Source organism: Phocoena sinus, chromosome 6, assembly GCF_008692025.1.
Source record: "Phocoena sinus isolate mPhoSin1 chromosome 6, mPhoSin1.pri, whole genome shotgun sequence".
Taxonomy (NCBI): Eukaryota; Metazoa; Chordata; class Mammalia; order Artiodactyla; family Phocoenidae; genus Phocoena; species Phocoena sinus.
In genome coordinates this window covers 113340322-113357845 of record NC_045768.1, presented here as the reverse complement: position 1 = coordinate 113357845, position 17524 = coordinate 113340322, and the positions used below count along the sequence as shown (strand labels likewise).

General features: G+C 42.0%; 1 protein-coding gene across 5 annotated transcripts in view; it reads left to right on the top strand.

Moving 5' to 3' along the window:
* CLCN3 (chloride voltage-gated channel 3) overlaps window positions 1-17524 on the top strand; it is a 97655-nt gene that overhangs the window by 4095 nt on the left and 76036 nt on the right. For all 5 annotated transcript variants that reach the window (XR_004350248.1, XM_032634137.1, XM_032634138.1 and 2 more), the window contains exon 2: window positions 7921-8096. Coding sequence is in view for 4 of the 5 variants with exons in the window: in XM_032634137.1 (XP_032490028.1) it covers window positions 7937-8096 (160 nt within the window). In the remaining variant the exon portion in view is untranslated. The remainder of the gene's footprint in view (window positions 1-7920; window positions 8097-17524) is intronic.

Here is a 17524-nt window from a genome sequence, read left to right as displayed (position 1 = left end):
GTAGTTGTGGCTCACGGGCTTAGTTGCTCCGCGACATGTGGGATCTTCCCGGACCAGGGCTCGAACCCATGTCCCCTGCATTGGCAGGCAGATTCCTAACCACTGTGCCACCAGGGAAGACCTGCTCTTGAGACTTTTGTTCATCTCTTTGGCTGCTGACATTTGGGATTTTCTTTTCTTCTTTCTCTGGGGTTGATTGTGCCTGCTGTTCTGTCAGATAGCTGACTGACACGCCTTTGCAACTTAGCCATGGTCCTCAGGCCTACCCAGCCCCCTTGATGAGAGGGCAGAACCTTGTTGGAAGCTATGAAGAAGCAGCGTGCCTCCCTCAGGCTCTGGGTTCCAGGTCTCCCTCGTTCTGCTCCCCACCCCCCAGTTCTGGTGCTGAACCGCTCAGTGTCTGCAGTTCTGGGGCTAGACTGGTGCACTCAGGGTCGCCATGCCCTCACTGCAGTCTGGCCTGGAATAGGACTAAAGCCTGGGTGTGTAATCCTGCTGTTGGAAAGAATGCTCTGGTTCTGAGTCCTACAAGCTGCTGGAGACTGCACTTTGTTTCTTCCAGCTGCTTTGAATCAATCAAGTCAGAAACCGAGCAGATACCTTAGATTTCTCCTTCACGTTCCTCGCGTTTTGTTAGCTACCATGGCCTCTTAAATGTCCCTCGCAGCCCTTCCTACTTCTTCTTGTGGCCATGACTCAGTTCGGTGATGACCTTACTGTGCTGTGTCCAGGGCTCTTCAAGGTCTCCTGGAGTCCTCCCCGGGTCACTCTTGCCCTTCTCCTCTGCCTTCCACACTGCTGCTGCTGTTGCCTTGTTAAAGTTTGTATCTGATCAGGTGATTTCTCTTTTAAACCTCTTAATGGTTTCCCACGTGTTGTCACGAGTAAGTTCCTCAGCAGGACCTAGGAGCGCCTGCCTTTCTCTGGCGTCCGTCCACCTCCCCGGCTACTCTCCAGCCCCTGCCTCTTCCATAAGCTACCCGAGCAGGTCTTATTATGCTGCTGTGTTTTTGCATGTACTTTTTTCTTTTCCTTTATTGACTTGGCACCTCATAGTTGGCCTAGTTGATGCGTCCTAATCCTTCAGTGCTCATTTCCTCTTTCAGTGTTTGCAGACTTTCCCAGGCAGCAGCTTGTTCCTGCTCAGTGTCATCACGTACCTTGAGCATACTTCTCCTCTGGCGCTTCTCACACCATATGTCATTGTTTGTCTGTCTTTCACGTTCACTGCCTTGGGAATAGGGACCATTTCTTACTCATCACCCCAGCACATGCTGGGCACTCAGCAGATGGTTGTGAAATGCATGAATCAGTGACTCTCAGAACTGACTTTGGCTACCAGGTAGATGGTGATCCTGTAAACTGAGATAGGGAGAGGGGGAGGACGAGCAAGTTTGGGGCAAATATGTATTTGGCTTAGGTCTTGTTGAATTCGGGTTCCCATGCAACATCCAAGTACAGATGTATCTGTCATCCGTTAGGCATTTGCTATTCATTCATACTATAGACATTAATTGACCCAGCAAGGTTCTGTAGCTATAGACCAGACTATTCCAAAATTTATATGGAAAGGCAAAGGAACTAGAATAACCAAAACAATTTTGAAAAATAAGAACCAAGTGTGAGAAATCAATCTATCCAATTTCAAGAGCTCCAGTAGTCAGTACTGTCCTTACTGCTCTAGGTATGGAACACAGATCAACGAAACAGAACAGAGAAGTCTGAAATAGACTCACACAAATATGCCCCACTAATTTTTGACAGAGACCCCCAAACAATTCAGTGGAAGGAAGATAACTTTTTTTTTTTTTTGTGGTATGTGGGCCTCTCACTGTTGTGGGCTCTCCCACTGTGGAGCACAGGCTCCGGACGCGCAGGCTCAGCAGCCATGGCTCACGGGCCCAGCCGCTCTGCGGCACGTGGGATCTTCCCAGACCAGGGCACGAACCCGCGTCCCCTGCATTGGCAGGCGGACTCTCAACCACTGCGCCACCAGGGAAGCCCAGGAAGATAACTTTTTTGGCAAATGGCATTGGAGCAGTTGGCTACCTATACGTCCAAAAACAAAAACAAACTTCAACCTGTGTCTTACAACTTATACAAAGATTCACTCAACATGGACCACAGACTTAAATGTAACATGTAAGGCTATACAAATTTTAGGAAAAAATTTAGGAGGAAATCTTTGGTAGGTAAATTTCTTAGAGTTGACACCAAAAGCACGCTCCTTAAGGGAAATACTGACAAGTTGAACTTCATCAAAATTACTTTTGCTCTGTGATAGACCCTATCAAAAGGAAGAAAACCAAGCTACAGAGTGGGAGAAAATATTTGCAAGCAACATATCTGACAAAGGACTAGTATCTAGAATATATATTCTAAAATATGAAACTGGGAAGTAAAACAATCCAGTTAGAAGATCGGCAAAAGATATGAACACTCATTTCACTGAGGAGGACATGCAGGTAGCAAGTAAGCACATAAGAATATGTTCAACGTCATCAGCCATTAGGGAAATACAAATGGAAAGAACAGTGAGATACCACTACACACCTATCAGAATGGCTAAAAAAAAAAGAAAAAATCCGACACCACCAAGTGCTGGTAAGGATGTGGAGAAACAGGCTCACCCATACATTGTTGGTAGGGCTGTAAAGTTGGGATGTTAAACTGGCAGTTTATTTAAAAGCCAGCCATGCAGTTACCATATGGCCCAGCTGTTGCACTCCTTAGCTTTTATCCCAGAGAAATGAAGCCTTAAGTTCACAAAAAATCTGTACATGAGTATTTATAGCAGCTTTGTTTATAATAGCCCAAACCTAGAAAAGAGGCAGATAATTCTCCCACGGGTGAATGGTTAAACAAACATATGTGGTGTGTCCGTATCGTGGAGCACTATTTAGCAACGAAGAGGGAAGAACTGTTGACACACACAACCCCCTGGATGGCTCTCCAGAGAGTCATGCTGAGTGCAGAGAGCTAATCCCTGAAATGGTCGACTGTACGATTCCATTTATACAGCGTTGTTGAAGTGGAAGAGTTTTAGAAGTAGAAAGCAGATTATGGGTTGCCAGGGGTTAAGGAAGGGGTGGGGGACTGGAAGAAAGTGGGTGAGGCTGTAAAGGGCAGCACGAGGGGTCCTTGTGATGGAAAGTTCTGTGTCAGTCAGTGTCAGTATCACGATGCGCAAGAAGTTACCGTTGGAAGAAACTGAGTAAAGCGTACGTAGGAGCTCTCTGTAGTATTTACAGCCACATGTGAAATCGCAGTATCTCGAAATAAAAAGTTTACTTTAAAAACGCGAACCCCTCGTAGGTGCGTGGTACTGTGCTAAGCATTGCAGAGTTGAGTACAGATGGCACAGCCAGGCCTCATGCCACCCTCCAGAGGGGAGGACTTATCACGTGAATCGGGGTGACGTTACCCCTGGGCTAAGTGCTGTCAAGGAGAGGTGTGAGAACTCACAGTGAGAATTTGACCTGGTCAGGGAAGCCTGGCCCGGGTAGGAGGTAGGTTAGGAAGGCTTTCCTTACAGCTGCATGACTTTGGGCCAGTTACTGCAACTCTTTGTGCCTCAGTTTCCTCATCTGTTAAATGAGGATGATAACAGCACCTAAGATTTAGGGTTTTGGTTGTATTTAGTACCAATCTTAAATGAGTTAACTGGTAATGTGCCTAGGATGGTGCCTGACATATAGTAAACTCTGCTTGAGAGGGTTTCTTTAAATTAATTAATTAATTTTTATTTTTGGCTGTGTTGGGTCTTCATTGCTGCATGCGGCCTTTCTCTAGTTGTGGGGAGCAGGGGCTACTCTTGGTTGTGGTGCATGGGCTTCTCATTGCGGTGGCTTCTCTTGTTGCGGAGCACAGGCTCTAGGTGCGCAGGCTTCAGTAGTTGTGGCATGTGGGCTCTAGAGCGCAGGCTCAGTAGCTGTGGCTTACAGGCTTAGTTGCTCCGTGGCATGTGGGATCTTCCTGGACCAGGGCACAGACCCGTGTCCCCTGCATTGGCAGGTGGATTCTTAACCATTGCACCACCAGGGAAGTCCCTGCTTGAGAGTTTGTTAACTGAATAAAGGGATGCTTGAGGTGAGAGCTGAAGAATGCCTCGGAGCATTACCTAGATGAGGAGGTGAGGGTCTGTTCCCGGCTCAGGGAGCAGCTAAGCCTAGGTCAGGGGCTGGGGCCGGCCTGGTGGGGCTGAGAGGGAGATGTTCGCCCCGGGAGAGGCAGCAGAGGCCGGGCTGCATGGGCTTTGTGTGCTGTGTGGAAGAGTTTGTCTGCTAAGCATGGTGAGAAGTGATTAAGACCTAAATCCATGGCATGTGCAGAGATGACCCATCAGACCTGCTTTTAGAAAAGACCATGCTGGCTGTGGTGTGATCAGATGACAGAGGTCAGGGTGACTGTACATAGATCATTTGGGAACTCACTGCAGTGCACCAGGCCTTCTCCTTAGAGATTTTCACGGGTTAACTGTACTCTTCCTAGCTCTGCAAGAATGTATTTGCAAGCCGCTGTGTCTATTATAATGTTCTGTAATGGTTTTAAGTATATTTTTGACAATTTAAAAGGAAAAAAATGACTTTGTCGTATTGTTTTCATTTTTTATATGCCAAATTTCAGCTGCTGTATTATGGTTTAAATAGCCTCTTGTAGTCAAGCCTGGGAATCGAGTTTGAAACCTAGAGTGATTTAACACTGGTGTCCAGGTTCCTTCTGTGTATTTCTTTTATGCTACCATAGAATCTTGACTATTGTATAGCAGTGCTATGCAATAGAAACAGTTGTGCTGCAAATTCAAGACACATATGAAATTTTCAGTTTCTTAGTATACACATTAAAAAGGTAAAAAGGAAATGGTGAGATTAAGTTTAATAATATATTTTATTAAACCCAGTATATCTAAAGTGTTATTTCAGCATGGAATCAATATGAAATTTTTAATGAAATACTTGACATTCTTTTTTGTCATGAAGTCCTACAAGTGCAGTAGGTATTTCTCCTTAGAGCCGTGTTTCAGGACTAGTGGCTGCTGATCACACAGGTCAGCTCTACAGGTCTCTGGGTTAATAAGAATAGTTCTTTTTAAGTTATTGAATTTATAGAAATAGGAACCCATGCAGGCCTGAGTTTAATAAACCTTTGGAACAGAGTTGGTTGCTCTTGTTATAAGGAAAGGTATGGAGTCTAGATGTCTCAGAGGTGTTTGTGAAATGAAGTTTTTAGACATTTTGAAAGGGTTAAGTTAGCAGTCATCACTAGTGGTTTTTGAGGACTTTCAGGGATAAAATGTAGGGGCTATGTTGGAACTTGCTGATTGAGGGCCTAGGACACAGACAGTTTTATTTTAGAGCGATTTCTCAGTGTTCTATAGCCTCTAGCGAATTAACGCTCATTGACGTATGTTATCACATGCATTCAGCGCTTCTAGTGTGACCGTCGTGTAAAGAAGTGAAAAATAGAATGTCTGTGTCCTTTGCAAAATCTTGGCATATGTGCTTTGCTAATCAAAGTTAAAATGACTCTTGAACTGTTAATCCTTATTTTCTTTTAAAAGCCTTTTAGTTATTTACTCAAGAGCCACAATATTGAATTTGATCACCTCTATGGATACTGCAGAGTTCTTAGCATAAACAGTTATTTTCATACTATTCTATTTTAACATTTACCTTAAAATAAAACTCTTGTTTTGGTTTTTTTTTTTTTGCGGTACGCGGGCCTCTCACTGTTGAGGCCTCTCCCGTTGCGGAACACAGGCTCCGGACGTGCAGGCCCAGTGGCCATGGCCCACGGGCCCAGCCGCTCCGCAGCATGTGGGATCCTCCCGGACCAGGGCACGAGCCCGTGTCCCCTGCATTGGCAGGCGGACTCTCAACCACTGTGCCACCAGGGAATCCCAAAACTCTTGTTTTAATTAGTATATTCTAACAAGTCTCAGTATAATAGGCTGTCTTTGGTGGAGGTAATCATAAAACATTAATAAAATTGCAAAGTGGTAAATACTTAATGTTTTCTTTGTAACTTAGGTGCTAGGTTTTGGTTATTCTCCCAAGACCAGATTAACACTGTTGTAGAGAGGATTTGTTTATTGAAGACTGAATTCATTTCTCTTTTTTCACCTGGTTGATTGAGAAAACAGTCTGGCATTTTGACCACTATTATCCGTATATTATGTTCCAGTCACTGTGCCAGATGCTGAGACTAGAGCTCTCAAGCTTCACCTTCTCTCAGGTGGTCTTGAAGTTAGGGAATTTATATAGTATACCTTTTAAAAGTAGTATCAGTATTTTATTTTTCTAAAAAGTGTAAAAGCTTTACAAATAATTTTTAATCGTTGCAGCTCTTTGAGGTTGTTTTTCCATGTGCCGAAGGAACATTTACTGAGGACAAGAGATTATCTTAAACCCCTTCAAATCTTCAGTGCTAGAATTCAGCACTCGAATTGGAGTGCACGTCACTCCATTCATCCTTTACTTTCTATGTGTACTCATCATGACAAAGCTAAGAAGTCTTGCTTTACCAGGCTTACTGGGTGGACCGCTCCTACGGCTTCACCTATCAAGTCCCACACACGAACCTCTCAAGCCTGTTGCAGGTGTCTAGCTCACTAATGTTGAACTGTCATTTGGGTGTTGAGCAAGTAGGTAGATGCGTTTAAAACATCAAACAATTTAGGAGTTACATTGTTTTTAAAGTATGGAGTAAGAACAGTGAAACGTGTGCTTACTTGTTATCTGCTGGGAAAAAATAGAAATCGTGACCTATTATCATACTTTTCATGGCTGATATTTGACCATGGGCTCTGAAGGTTTAAATTTTAAAATGGGGACTTCCCTGGTGGTGCGGTGGTTACGAATCTGCCTGCCAATGCAGGGGACGCGGGTTCGAGCCCTGGTCCGGGAGGATCCCACATGCCGCGGTGCAACTAAGCCCGTGCGCCACAACTACTGAGCCCGTGCGCCACAACTACTGAAGCCTGTGCGCCTAGAGCCCGTGCTCCACAACAAGAGAAGCCACCGCAATGAGAAGCCCGTGCACCGCAACGAAGAGTAGCCCCCGTTCACCGCAACTAGAGAAAGCCTGCGCGCAGCAACTAAGACCCAACGCAGCCAAAAATAAATAAATAAATTTTAAAATGATGAAAGGAGAATGAAATTTTAAAAATGTGTAAATGACAGTATTTTAAAATTAGTATTTGCATCTGGTAAGGTATTCAAAAGGGACATACAGTTTCCCTCTCAGACCTGGTACTTCAGTCACTGTTCCTTTTCCCTGTGGGGAGCTTTCTTGGAACTCCCTCCGGAGATGGACTGTACATACACAACCAGTTGTGTACTGTATTTCATCCTCTACCACAGCCCCCCTTTTTCGGGGGACCCCCCACATATATTGTAGTGTACTATAAACCCTTCTCTGTACTTTGTCCTTTAACTTAACAATTGATCTTGGAGATTGTTTTATACCACTACCTGAAGAAATTCTTCATTCTTTTTTACAGCTTCTTGGTGAGAATAGAATTATTAAATGATCCCCAAAGACTTAACACAATAGAGTTAGCTATTGTTACAGTGAATCAAGTTAGGATATATATATTTTTTAATACAGAGATCAGAAGTTTCCTTCGACTTATTAAAGTAGGTGATTTTTTTTTTTTTTTTTCAGTATGCGGGCCTCTCACTGTCGTGGCCTCTCCCGTTGCGGAGCACAGGCTCCGGACGCGCAGGCTCAGCGGCCATGGCTCACGGGCCTAGCCGCTCCGCGGCATGTGGGATCTTCCCGGACCCGGGCACGATCCCGTGTTCCCTGCATCGGCAGGCAGACTCTCAATCACTGCGCCACCAGGGAAGCCCTAAGTAGATGATTTTTATTATATGTTGGGAAAATGTTAAAGCCATTTTCCCCCCTTTGTTTTTTCAGGTAAGCAGACAGCTAAATGGAGTCTGAGCAGCTGTTTCATAGAGGCTACTATAGAAACAGCTACAACAGTATAACAAGTGCGAGTAGTGACGAGGAGCTTTTAGACGGAGCAGGTGTGATTATGGACTTTCAGACTTCTGAAGATGACAACTTGTTAGATGGTGACACGGCAGTTGGTAAGTTTGGCATTACAACTCTTAGTATTTATAGTCATGAATGTCTGCTAATAAATATATACATTGTTTTATTGAGGTCAAGTTTTGGGGTTACTTTTCTTTTTCACTGTGGTATTTCATGTAACATAAACTTAACCATTTTAAGAGTGTACAGTTCAGTGGCATTTAGTACCTTTACAGTGTTATGCAACTACCATTTGTGTCTAGTTTTCATTACCCCAAAAGAAAGCCTTGTATGTGGGTACACTTTAAAATTGTAGTATACATAGTACAGAGAGGTATACAGCTGTAATTGGAGCTGTCAGAAGAACAGAACTGATGGGATACACAGAGAGAGAGAGGCATGTAGAAAGAGATTTATTATGAAAGATTGGCTCATGTGATTGTGAAGGCTAAGTCCCACCATCTGCCATCTGCAAACTGGGGACCCGGGAGAGCTGGTGGTGTAGTTCCAGTCCAGACCCAAAGGCCTGAGAACCAGGGCAGCCCGTGGCGTAATCCCAGTCTGAGTGCGAAGGCCCAGACACAGGAGTGCTGATGCCGCAGGGCAGAAGAAGGATATCCCAAATCAAGCAGAGAGCAAAGTTTTTAGTCTGTCGATTCACATGCTTATCTCTTCTGGAAAGACCCTCACGGACACACCCAGAAATGATGTTCTGCCAGCTATCTGGGCATCCTGAAGTCCAGTCAAGTTGACACAAAATTAACCATCACAGCAATCATCATGTCACAAGCGTGGAAAGTAATGAATTTCTACAAAGTGAACACACTTATGTACCTCAATCAAGAAATAAAACATGACTGGTTCCCCCAGAATCCTCCCTTGTTCCCCCTTCCAGTTTCAAAGGTAACTATTATTTTGATTTCTATCACCACAGACTACTTTTGCAGGTATTTAAACTTTATATAAATGGATTTATACTATATCTGTTCTTTTGAGTCTGGTGTCATTTACTTATGTCTTGATTCATCTGTTTTGTTTATATAGCAGTAGTTAAATTTATTTTCATTGCCGTGTAGTATGCCATTGTGTAAATATGCTGCAATTTATCTATTCTACCCATCATATATTTTTAAAGGGTATTTAGGTTTTTTAATTAAAATATTTTTTTTTAGATTTTGGCTATTAATAATAGTGGTGCTGAGAATTTTCATATACATATATTTTAGTGCATATCATGTACACAATTCTGTAGGATTTATACCTCAGAACCGCATCTCAGGTTGTAACCTGTACATTCTGTCAGCTGTGTGTGAGTTTTGGTTGCTTCACACCTTCACCAATACTTGATGTTATCGGTTTTAAAAATTGTAGCTATTCTAATTGTGGGTGCAGTAATCTCATATTTTGGTTTTAATTTACATTTGCCTAATGACCTGTGAGTTTAAATGCCTTTGGTATGTTGATTGGCTTTTTAGATAGCCTCTTTTGAAGTGCCTGTTCAATCTTTTTGCCTATTTTATAAGAGTTCTTTATGCATTCTGATTGAGTCCTTCGTTAGGTTTATGTATTGCAAATGTCTTCTCTTGCTCTGTGGTATGCCTTTTCACTCTTTTTTTAGCCGCTCGGCGGCATGTGGGATCTTCCCGGACTGGGGCACGAACCCATGTCCCCTGCATCGGCAGGCGGACTCTCAACCACTGCGCCATCAGGGAAGCCCCCTTTTCACTCTTAATGGAATCTTTTGATGAAGGTGTCGTCAATTTTAATGAAAAGCAGTTAATCTTTTCCTTTATTTTTTATACTTTTTGTGTTCTGTTTAAGATAGCTTCCCATACCTCAAGGTCAAGAAGATATTCTCTCGTTTTCTCCTAGAAGTTTTATTTTTTGTGTCTTTCACATTTAGATTTATAATCTACCTGCAATTACTGAGTTAAGTGTTCAGGTTCATTTTTTTCCCATATGGATAACTAGTTGGCTCATATATTGAAAAACCTTCCATTCTCCAGTGTACTGCACTGACATCTTTGTCATCTGTCAAGTGGATGTATTTCTGTACGTCTGTTTCTTGACTTTTTACTCGGTTACGTTGAAATACTTGGCTATCTTTGTACCAAAACCCAGCATATATATGAGTTTTGTTTTTCACATTGGTTTTATGTAAATGTAGTCCATTTACGTTTAATGTAACCACTGATATATTTAAGTTCAAATCTACTATATTTATGTTCTATTTGTCACAGCTGTCTTTTTTTCCTTTCTTTCTTTCTCTCCCCCCCAGTACCTTGTTAGTTATGCATTCTCTTATATTCTGTTTGGTGGGTTACTCTAGAGATTATAACATGCACTCTTATTAGTTCTACTATAAATTACTACTTTTATCACTTTATGGGAAATGTAAGGGACTTACGATACTTTACCTCTTTTTATCCCCCCTCCTGCTTTTTGTGCCATTGTTGTCCTCTCTGTTAATTCTTTTTTTTTTTTTTTTTTTTTTTAAACATCTTTATTGGGGTATAATTGCTTTACAATGGTGTGTTAGTTTCTGCTTTACAACAAAGTGAATCAGCTATACATATACATATGTTCCCATATGTCTTCCCTCTTGCGTCTCCCTCCCTCCCACTCTCCCCATCCCACCCTTCCAGGCTGTCACAAAGCACCGAGCTAATATCCCTGTGCCTTGCGGCTGCTTCCCCCCAGCTATCTACCTTACTACATTTGTTAGTGTGTATATGTCCATGACTCTCTCTCGCCCTGTCAAAACTCACCCTTCCCCCTCCCCATATCCTTAAGTCCGTTCTCCAGTAGGTCTGCGTCTTTATTCCTATCTTAACCCCTAGGTTCTTCATGACATTTTTTTCCCTTAAATTCCATATATATGTGTTAGCATACGGTATTTGTCTTTTTCTTTCTGACTTACTTCACTCTGTATGACAGATTCTAGGTCTATCCATCTCATTACAAATAGCTCAATTTCATTTCTTTTTGAGGCTGAGTAATATTCCATTGTGTATATGTGCCACATCTTCTTTATCCATTCATCCGATGATGGGCGCTTAGGTTGTTTCCATGTCCTGGCTATTGTAAATAGAGCTGCAATGAACATTTTGGTACATGGCTCTCTTTGAATTTTGGTTTTCTCAGGGTATATGCCAAGTAGTGGGATTGCTGGGTCATATGGTAATTCTATTTGTAGTTTTTTAAGGAACCTCCATACTGTTCTCCACAGTGGCTGAACCAATTCACATTCCCACCAGCAGTGCAAGAGTGTCCCCTTTTCTCCACACCCTCTCCAGCATTTATTGTTTCTTGATTTTTTGATGATGGCCATTCTGACTGGTGTGAGATGATATCTCATTGTAGTTTTGATTTGCATTTCTCTAATGATTAATGATGTTGAGCATTCTTTCATGTGTTTGTTGGCATTCTGTATATCTTCTTTGGAGAAATGTCTATTTAGGTCTTCTGCCCATTTTTGGATGGGGTTGTTTGTTTTTTTGTTATTGAGCTGCATGAGCTGCTTGTAAATTTTGGAGATTAATCCTTTGTCAGTTGCTTCATTTGCAAATGTTTTCTCCCATTCTGAGGGTTGTCTTTTGGTCTTGGTTATGGTTTCCTTTGCTGTGCAAAAGCTTTGAAGTTTCATTAGGTCCCATTTGTTTATTTTTGTTTTTATTTCCATTACTCTAGGAGGTGGGTCAGAAAGGATCTTGCTGTGATTTATGTCATAGAGTGTTCTTCCTATGTTTTCTTCTAAGAGTTTGATAGTTTCTGGCCTTACATTTAGGTCTTTAATCCATTTTGAGCTTATTTTTGTGTATGGTGTTAGGGAGTGATCTAATCTCATACTTTTACATGTACCTGTCCAGTTTTCCCAGCACCATTTATTGAAGAGGCTGCCCTTTCTCCACTGTACATTCCTGCCTCCTTTATCAAAGATAAGGTGTCCATATGTGCGTGGGTTTATCTCTGGGCTTTCTATCCTGTTCCACTGATCTATCTTTCTGTTTTTGTGCCAGTACCATACTGTCTTGATTACTGTTGCTTTGTAATATAGTCTGAAGTCAGGGAGCCTGATTCCTCCAGCTCCTTTTTTCGTTCTAAAGATTGCTTTGGCTATTCGGGGTCTTTTGTGTTTCCATACAAATTGCGAAATTTTTTGTTCTAGTTCTGTGAAAAATGCCAGTGGTAGTTTGATAGGGATTGCATTGAATCTGTAGATTGCTTTGGGTAGTAGAGTCATTTTCACAATGTTGATTCTTCCCATCCAAGAACATGGTATATCTCTCCATCTATTTGTATCATCTTTAATTTCTTTCATCAGTGTCTTATAATTTTCTGCATACAGGTCTTTCGTATCCTTAGGTAGGTTTATTCCTAGATATTTTATTCTTTTTGTTGCAATGGTAAATGGGAGTGTTTTCTTGATTTCACTTTCAGATTTTTCATCATTAGTATATAGGAATGCCAGCGATTTCTGTGCATTAATTTTGTATCCTGCTACTTTACCAAATTCATTGATTAGCTCTAGTAGTTTTCTGGTAGCATCTTTAGGATTCTCTATGTATAGTATCATGTCATCTGCAAACAGTGACAGCTTTACTTCTTCTTTTCCGATTTGGATTCCTTTTATTTCCTTTTCTTCTCTGATTGCTGTGGCTAAAACTTCCAAAACTATGTTGAATAAGAGTGGTGAGAGTGGGCAACCTTGTCTTGTTCCTGATCTTAGTGGAAATGCTTTCAGTTTTTCACCATTGAGGATGATGTTTGCTGTGGGCTCGTCATATATGGCTTTTATTATGTTTAGGAAAGTTCCCTCTATGCCTACTTTCTGGAGGGTTTTTATCATAAATGGGTGTTGAATTTTGTCGAAAGCTTTCTCTGCATCTATTGAGATGATCATATGGTTTTTCTCCTTCAATTTGTTAATATAGTTTATCACATTGATAGATTTGCGTATATTGAAGAATCCTTGCATTCCTGGAATAAACCCCACTTGATCATGGTGTATGATCCTTTTAATGTGCTGTTGGATTCTGTTTGCTAGTATTTTGTTGAGGATTTTTGCATCTATGTTCATCAGTGATATTGGCCTGTAGTTTTCTTTCTTTGTGACATCCTTGTCTGGTTTTGGTATCAAGGTGATGGTGGCTTCGTAGAAGGAATTTGGGAGTGTTCCTCCCTCTGCTATATTTTGGAAGAGTTTGAGAAGGATAGGTGTTAGCTCTTCTCTAAACGTTTGATAGAATTCACCTGTGAAGCCATCTGGTCCTGGGCTTTTGTTTGTTGGAAGGTTTTTAATCACAGTTTCAATTTCAGTGCTTGTGATTGGTCTGTTCATATTTTCTAATTCTTCCTGATTCAGTCTTGGCAGGTTGTGCATTTCTAAGAATTTGTCCATTTCTTCCAGATTGTCCATTTTATTGGCATAGAGTTGCTTGTAGTAATCTCTCATGATTTTTTTTATTTCTGCAGTGTCAGTTGTTACTTCTCCTTTTTCATTTCTAATTCTATTGATTTGAGTCTTCTCCCTTTTTTTCTTGATGAGTCTGGCTAGTGGTTTATCTATTTTGTTTATCTTCTCAAAGAACCAGCTTTTAGTTTTATTGATCTTTGCTATTGTTTCCTTCATTTCTTTTTCATTTATTTCTGATCTGATTTTTATGATTTCTTTCCTTCTGCTAGCTTTGGGGTTTTTTTGTTCTTCTTTCTCTAATTGCTTGAGGTGCAAGGTTAGGTTGTTTATTCGAGATGTTTCCTGCTTCTTAAGGTGGGCTTGTATTGCTATAAACTTCCCCCTTAGAACTGCTTTTGCTGCATCCCATAGGTTTTGGGTCGTTGTGTCTCCATTGTCATTTGTTTCTAGGTATTTTTTTATTTCCTCTTTGATTTCTTCAGTGATCACTTCATTATTAAGTAGTGTATTGTTTAGCCTCCATGTGTTTGTATTTTTTACAGATCTTTTCCTGTAATTGATATCTAGTCTCATGGCGTTGTGGTCAGAAAAGATACTTGATACAATTTCAGTTATCTTAAATTTACCAAGGCTTGATTTGTGACCCAAGATATGATCTATCCTGGAGAATGTTCCATGAGCACTTGAGAAAAATGTGTATTCTGTTTTTGGATGGAGTGTCCTATAAATATCAATTAAGTCCATCTTGTTTAATGTATCATTTAAAGCTTGTGTTTCCTTATTTATTTTCATTTTGGATGATCTGTCCATGGGTGAAAGTGGGGTGTTAAAGTCCCCTACTATGAATGTGTTACTGTTGATCTCCCCTTTTATGGTTGTTAGTATTTGCCTTATGTATTGAGGTGCTCCTATGTTGGGTGCATAAATATTTACAATTGTTACATCTTCTTCTTGGATCGATCCCTTGATCATTATGTAGTGTCCTTCTTTGTCCCTTTTAATAGTCCTTATTTTAAAGTCTATTTTGTCTGATATGAGAATTGCTACTCCAGCTTTCTTTTGGTTTCCATTTGCATGGAATATCTTTTTCCATCCCCTTACTTTCAGTCTGTATGTGTCTCTAGTTCTGAAGTGGGTCTCTTGTAGACAGCATATATAAGGGTCTTGTTTTTGTATCCATTCAGCCAATCTGTGTCTTTTGGTGGGAGCATTTAGTCCATTTACATTTAAGGTAATTATTGATATGTATGTTCCTATTTCCATTTTATATATTGTTTTGGGTTCGCTACTATAGGTCATTTCCTTCTCTTGTGTTTCGTGTCTAGAGAAGTTCCTTTAGCATTTGTTGTAAAGCTGGTTTGGTGGTGCTGAACTCTCTCAGCTTTTGCTTGTCTGTAAAGGTTTTAATTTCTCCATCAAATGTGAATGAGATCCTTGCTGGGTAGAGTAGTCTTGGTTTCAGGCTATTCTCCTTCATCACTTTCAGTATGTCCTGCCACTCCCTTCTGGCTTGTAGGGTTTCTGCTGAGAGATCAGCTGTTAACCTTATGGGGATTCCCTTGTGTGTTATTTGTTGTTTTTCCCTTGCTGCTTTTAATATGCTTTCTTTGTATTTAATTTTTGACAGTTTGATTAATATGTGTCTTGGCGTGTTTCTCCTTGTATTTATCCTGTATGGGACCCTCTGTGCTTCCTGGACTTGATTAACTATTTCCTTTCCCATATTAGGGAAGTTTTCAACTATAATCTCTTCAAATATTTTCTCAGTCCCTTTCTTTCTTTCTTCTTCTTCTGGAACCCCTATAATTCGAATGTTGGTGCGTTTCATGTTGTCCCAGAGGTCTCTGAGACTGTCCTCAGTTCTTTTCATTCTTTTTTCTTTATTCTGCTCTGCAGTAGTTATTTCCACTACTTTATCTTCCAGGTCACTTATCCGTTCTTCTGCCTCAGTTATTCTGCTATTGATCCTATCTAGAGTGATTTTAATTTCATTTATTGCATTGTTCATCGTTGCTTGTTTCATCTTTAGTTCTTGTAGGTCCTTGTTAACTGTTTCTTGCATTTTGTCCATTCTACTTCCAAGATTTCGGATCATCCTTACTATCATTATTCTGAATTCTTTTTCAGGTAGATTGCCTATTTCCTCTTCATTTGTTAGGTCTGGTGGGTTTTTATCTTGCTCCTTCATCTGCTGTGTGTTTTTCTGTCTTCTCATTTTGCTTATCTTACTGTGTTTGGGGTCTCCTTTTTGCAGGCTGCAGGTTCGTAGTTCCCGTTGTTTTTGATGTCTGTCTCCAGTGGCTAAGGTTGTTTCAGTGGGTTGTGTAGGCTTCCTGGTGGAGGGGACTAGTGCCTGTGTTGTGCTGGATGAGGCTGGATCTTGTCTCTCTAGTGGGCAGGTTCACGTCTGGTGGTGTGTTTTGGGGTGTCTGTGGCCTTATTATGATTTTAGGCAGCCTCTCTGCTAATGGGTGGGGTTGTGTTCCTGTTTTGCTAGTTGTTTGGCATAGGTTGTCCAGCACTGTGGCTTGCTGGTCGTTGAGTGAAGCTGGGTGCTGGTGTTAAGATGGAGGTCTCTGGGAGATTTCCGCTGTTTAATATTATGTGGAGCTGGGAGGTCTCTTGTTGACCAGTGACCTGAAGTTGGCTCTCCTACCTCAGAGGCAGAGCCCTGACTCCTGGCTGGAGCACCAAGAGCCTTTCATCCACACGGCTCAGAATAAAAGGGAGAAAAAGTAGAGAGAATTAGTAGAAGTATGAGGAAAGAAAGAAGGAAAGGAGGAAAGGAAGGAAGGAAGAAAGAAGCAAAGAAGGAAAGAAAGGAGGGAGGGAGGGAGGAAGGAAGGAAGGAGGGAAAGAAGGAAAAAAAGACAGAAAGAAAGATGATACAGTAAAAATAAAATAAAGTATAATATAGTTATTGAATTAAAAAATATTTAGAAAAAAAAAGGGACGGATAGAACCTTAGGACAAATGTTGGAAGCAAAGCTATACAGAGAAAATCTTACACAGAAGCATACACATACACCTTCACAAAAAGAGGTAAAGGGGGAAAAATCATAAATCCTGCTCCCTGATACCACCTCCTCAATTTGGGGTGATTCGTTGTCTAAAGGAGGGAGGGAAGGAAGGAAAGAAAGAAAGAACGAAGGTAAAGTATAATAAAGTTATTACAATTAAACTTAATTATTAAGAAAAAGAATTTTTAAAAAAAAGTCATGGACGGATAGAGCCCTAGGACAAACGGTGGAAGCTAGAGTATACAGACTAGATGTCACACAGGAGCATACACGTACACCTTCACAAAAAGAGGAAAAGGGAAAAAAATCATAGATTTCGCTCCTAAATTCCACCTCTTCAATTTGGGATCATTCCTTGTCTATTCAGGTATTCCACAGATGCAGGGTATATCAAGTTGATTGTGGAGCTTTAATCCGCTGCTTCTGTGGCTGCTGGGAGAGATTTCCCTTTCTCTTCTTTGTTCTCACAGCTCACAGGAGCTCAGCTTTGGATTTGGCCCTGCCTCTGCGTGTAGGTCGCTGGAGGGCGTCTGTTTTTTCGCTCAGACAGGACGGGGTTAAAGGAGCCGCTGATTCGGGGCCTCCGGCTCACTCAGGCCGGGGGTTGGGGGATGGGGGAAGGAGGGGCACTGCGTGCGGGGCCGGCCTGCGGCGGCAGAGGCAGCGTGACGTTGCGGCAGAGGCCGGCGTGACGTTGCACCAGCCTGAGGCCCGCCGTGCGCTGTCCCGGGGAAGTTGTCCCTGGATCCCGGGAACCTGGCAGTGGCGGGCTGCACAGGCTCCGCGGAAGCGGGGTGTGGAGAGTGACCTGTGCTCGCACACAGGCCCCTTGGTGGCGGCAGCAGCAGCCTTAGCGTCTCCCGCCCGTCTCTGGGGTCCGCGGTTTTAGCCGCGGCTCGCGCCCGTCTCTGGGGTTTGTGCTTTCAGCCGCGGCTCGCGCCCGTCTCGGGGGCTCGCGCCCTCAGCCGCGGCTCGCGCCCGTCTCTGGGGTTCGCGCTTTTAGCCGCGGCTCGCGCCCGTCTCTGGAGTTCCTTTAAGCAGCGCTCTT